At 42.2% G+C, this 4,972-nt stretch overlaps 1 protein-coding gene across 1 annotated transcript; it reads right to left on the bottom strand.

Moving 5' to 3' along the window:
- Nucleotides 1–2,752: 2,752 nt before the first annotated feature.
- LOC122276973 lies at nucleotides 2,753–3,715 on the bottom strand. The gene has a single exon (XM_043086855.1). The coding sequence runs from the start codon at nucleotides 3,713–3,715 to the stop codon at nucleotides 2,753–2,755; it is 963 nt and encodes a 320-aa protein (XP_042942789.1).
- Nucleotides 3,716–4,972: the final 1,257 nt, after the last annotated feature.

Genomic DNA, 4,972 nt, shown 5'->3' with positions numbered 1-4,972 from the left:
AAAAGGAAGAAATACCTGTTGCACCAAGGTAATGTTCCACCCATTAGGAGAGGAACTATCCAACAAATCAGCTACACAAGCATCCTCGGCAAGTGTACTGCAGCAAGAAATAACCTTCCTTGGACTGGGATCGGCAAGCCAATGATCTGTTCGAAGCTTGATTTTGTCGCCCTTACCAATACGCCATAAACTACCCGTTGTGATCACAGCTTTCGCTGCATATTTGCTACGCCATACATATGAAGGTTTAGATCCAAGCACCAAGCTTAAAAAATCAGAGTTGGGAAAATACTTCACTTTAAACACAGAGGCAAAAAGAGACCCATGTGATTGAAGTAAATGCCACCCTTGTTTAGCCAATAATGCTAAGTTAAAAGCTTATACGTCCCAAAATCCCAAACCTCCATTGAATTTTGACTGACACATATTACCCCATTTCAGCCAGTGAAGCTGTCGCTCTTGATCCCTTTGACCCTACCAAAACCTTGCGAACATGCCTTATAGTTCCTTGCAGAAACCCTTCGGGAGCTTGAAATAACTCATAGTGTATGTCGGTATGGCCTGAACAATAGATTTAATCAACACCTCTCGCCCTGCTTGTGACAACAACTTCTCTTTCCACCCTTGCAACTTTGCTCAAACTCTATCCTTAATTGCTTTAAAAGATTGAAACTGTGATCTGCCTACAAAAGAAGGGAGGCCAAGATATTTAGTATGGTGCTGAATATCCTGAACACCCCACACTTCCTTGATTGTAGTTTGAATAGATGGCTCCGTATTACAACTGAAAAGAAGTTCTGTTTTCCCCATATTTAGCTGCTACCCGATGCCATCCCATAACAACAGACCAGATTTTTGATATATTCATTTTCAGACACAGAGGGTCGACAAAAAATAATACTATCATCAGCAAATAAGAGATAACTAACCCGGGGAGCATTATGGCACACACTAACCCCTCTCAAATGATTTTGCTCATTAGCTTGCTTCAATAGCAAAGATAAAGCCTCCGCACAAAGAAAAAATAAGTAGGGAGGAAGAGGACACCCTTGACGTAGGCCACGGGATGGCGCGATAGGCTGGGTGGTGAGACCATTCACAAGCACCTTATAAGAAACGGAAGTAATACACATCATGATTAAGTGAATGAAGTTAGAATGAAAGCCCATGCGCTGCATTAATTTTTCCAGAAAAATCCATTCAACCCGGTCATAGGCTTTGCTCATATCTAATTTAACAGACATCCAAACCTTTTTTCCTCGCTTCCTCCTCTGAATAGCATCCATGGTTTCAAAAGCCACAAGAACATTATCGGTAATCAGCCTTCTAGGCACAAAAGTTGATTGGTTTGCAGAGATAACACCTGGTAAAATTGATTTCAGCCTATTAGCTAGAACTTTGGCAATGACCTTATAAATCACATTACATATACTAATAGGTCGATAGTCTTTTAAAAACTCAGGATGTTTGGTTTTCGAAATCAGAACAATATGGGTTAGATTTAAATCAGGGGGCATGACACTGGAATTCAGCACTTGTAACACTGAGCTAACAACAGTATTACCAACCAGATGCCAATACTTCTGAAAAAAATAACGGAGGCATACCATCGGGGCCTGGAGCTTTCAATGGTTGCATCTAAAATAAGTCTGTTTTAATCTTAGCATCGGTGAACACACGCAACAATTCTCTGTTCATAGACGCAGATATGCAAGAATGGATAGTGATATGAACCCGCAGGAAGATAATCCCTTGAACCCACAATCAATTTGAAAACTCATCCAAGAGCGCCAAACTCAAGTCTATGGATGAAGAATTTAGACCTGTTGAGAACTCGTTTTAAGAACCTAGATTATATCAAAATCTAGACTCGTTGAAATCCTATCTCAAGAACCCAAATTACGAGGAGGAACGCCACAAATGTTATGATTTACCTTTGATAAATTCAAGAGTTCAATTAAGAACAAGAGGAGAAAACTCACTCACAATTAAAATTCGAAATAAAAATGTTCCATTGAAATGGCTGGTTACATCCTTTAAATACGCTCCCAAAAACATGATAAAATCCTAAACTAAAATTTGAGACCCTTTCTCTCAAAAAATGCCCTTAGTGAACAGTGTCATGCTACAATACTTCTAAACCCTAGTTCAAATAAATAAGACATATGTGGGTTAAGCATTCTCAAGCCCATTTATTCAAAACTAATAATAAAAGTCATTTAAACAAATTGAAAGCCTTAATATCTAAATGCCATATTTCTAAGTCAAGTCTTCTACAGCTTAGATCAAGTAGATTAAAGCTGGTTCTTCTTCTTTCAAACCCATCTTGAGTGTTGGGCTCTTACTAGCTTCTTCGCAAGTGGTTTGTACTAATCTTTACATTGCTTTCTTGATCTTCTTGGCTCTCGATCTTGTAATTGGCCCATTTGAAACTTGCAAAGGATCTTTAAGAGTAAGCCCGCCTTGGTTCCCATCAGATAGGCTGTAGTACTGCGTCAAAATCAAGTGGGTGAGTTGTAGAAAACAGAGTGGAAAAGTAATCATATACTAATTGAAGCATTGTCGACCCTTCATGCATAACGCCCTCATCATTCTTTAGCCTGGAAATAGAGTTACGGCACTGCCGTTATGAAGCCTTAAAATGGAAAAACTTCGTGTTTTGATCCCCATCGGCCAACCATTGCACACGGGACCTTTGTTGCCACATCAATTCCTCCTTCTCCATCAAAAAATTAAGATCATGCTTGACCCTTCATATTTCGTGCAAAGGATAAGAGGGGAAGGAGATACTCTGTAACTGTTCCAGTTCCTTTCTTTTCTTAGCCAATTCATGTCGAACATTGCCAAAACATGCCTTACTCCAATCCGACAAATGGTGACTACATTGTTTGATTTTATCCACCAATGAAGAGTTGGAAGATAAAGACCAAGCCCTAGCAATCGATTCTTCACAGCCCTGTTCCCCCACCCACATAGATTCAAACTTAAACAAACGAGCTGTCCGGGGTGCAGGTTGTACTGAGACCTCCGTAGTTAACACCAAACAAGTATGATCAGAAACAGGGGTAAGAAGATTGGAAACTTGACAATTTGGAAATAAATCCAACCAATCCATGTTGTTGATAAAGCGATCTAGCCGCTCATGGACAAGAGCAGGGCCCTCCTGAAAATTACTCCAAGTATACAAAGGGCCGACAGCAGGTATACTATGTAATTGACAGTAATCCAATGCATCTCGAAAACCCCTCATCTGACTAGCAGGCCTCACCCGACCACCCAACTTTTCTGAGAGATTCAAAATCTCGTTAAAATCCTCACAACATAACCACGGCCCAGACATTTGGTCCTTTAGTAATCGTAACAAGTTCCAGGTATTTTGTCTAAGAGGTGTCTCCGGATGACCATAAATCGCAAACAAACGCCATGAAACGCTAGAAATGGGATCCGAAACAAGCACATCAAAATGAAAGTGAGAGTAAGTACGTAAAATAAGATTTACATCGTGACACCAGAAGAGGCACACGCCACCACTCCATCCAGTACTGCCCACCGACAAGAGGCACGAAAAACCCATTTGAACCTTGAGGACCTCCATTCGAGCGGTGCTAGATCTAGTTTCCATAACAAATACCACATCAGGAGCTTCCCTTCGAACAAGATCTCGAAGGGTTCGAATGCCCCGAGGGTTCCCAAGCCTTCGGGAATTCCAGCTCATGATTTTCATGAGCTCTGGTGGGGTTGAATCTCAGCCTCCGCCGATATGACCGAAACCTCCACTAGAGAATCATCATCACCAGATTCCTGCTTCTTCAGTGGAATCAACCTACTCGAGTTTCCAACAAAGTTTGAATGCAGCTACCTCTAAGATGGAGTCAGGGGAGGGCGAGGAAGCTGAGCACGACGGGCACGACCTACTCTGGATATAGGCTGGTTTTCCTTACGGGAAGAGAAAGTGGCACTGATTGATTGGGGCTTCTCTAAAGAAGCCAAACCTGGTTGAGTGGAAAAAGGACTGGGCCCAAAGCCCATACTGGGCCCATCAGATCTCCCAGCAGAGAGGGCAGAACACACTGCAGTAGCAATTTTACGCGAGAGAGTATTGTCGACAATCGTCAATGGTTGTGGTGGAGAAACTGAAATAGCCCCCGTAGTTGTCGCCGACCCATCGAACCGATCAACAACAACGGATGAAGACTGGCCGGGGCCATCCTCAGCGGACAAATCCAGACGAAGCCGTGCTTTCACAATAGCACCCCCTACCCGTAGTCAGGGTCCATAGGGAAACTCAGAGGCACCATTAGCCTCCTTCACAGAGATCCATTGCAGACAGTCACACTCACCATGTCCCAATAGTCCACAATAATAATAGAACTGAGGCAATCGTTCAAATTTTAACCGGACCCAAACATACTCGACATCACCCACAGCAACTTGTTTCCCATGAGGCAACGGTTTCCGAATATCCAAGGAAAGACGCACATGAACATATTCCCCCCATCCAGGTCTTGATTCAATGAGATCAACATCAAGAACATCCCCCAAGGTTTCAGCAATTTTCCGAACTGCCTGTGCATGCATCCCATCTAGAGGTAAATCATAAATGCGCATCCAAAAAGAAGCGAAGATCATAGGCACCTTAGTGATATGCAAAGTGCCATCATAATGCGTACAGATAACCAGATTATTCCCAAAAGTTTAGGGGCCATTAGACAGGATCCTCTCCTTCTCGCCATACGTAGAGCAAGCAGCCAAAAATAAGTTATCCCCCACATCATAAATCTTAAAACCCCCGGATGGATTTATTCATCATCTGTTTGAAGGCGTCCTTGTTGTAAAACTTAACAGTTAACAATTTAAAAAGGAAGCAGTTCGCAGTATCAAAGGCCTTATTTAACTCCATAGTATCAGTTAAACGAATAGGAGATTCCTCAGTTTCAGATAATGAGAGAGATCGCCAATGCTCCGTGAGATC

The sequence above is a fragment of the Carya illinoinensis genome, chromosome 9 (genome assembly GCF_018687715.1).
Source record: "Carya illinoinensis cultivar Pawnee chromosome 9, C.illinoinensisPawnee_v1, whole genome shotgun sequence".
NCBI lineage: Eukaryota > Viridiplantae > Streptophyta > Magnoliopsida > Fagales > Juglandaceae > Carya > Carya illinoinensis.
Note: the sequence above shows the minus strand (reverse complement) of the source record. Positions and strands in the feature narration are given on the sequence as shown.

What these genes read in the sequence shown, in the direction of transcription:
- LOC122276973 (XM_043086855.1), bottom strand. Translation starts at nt 3,715, where the DNA reads ATGAGCTGGAATTCCCGAAGGCTTGGGAACCCTCGGGGCATTCGAACC.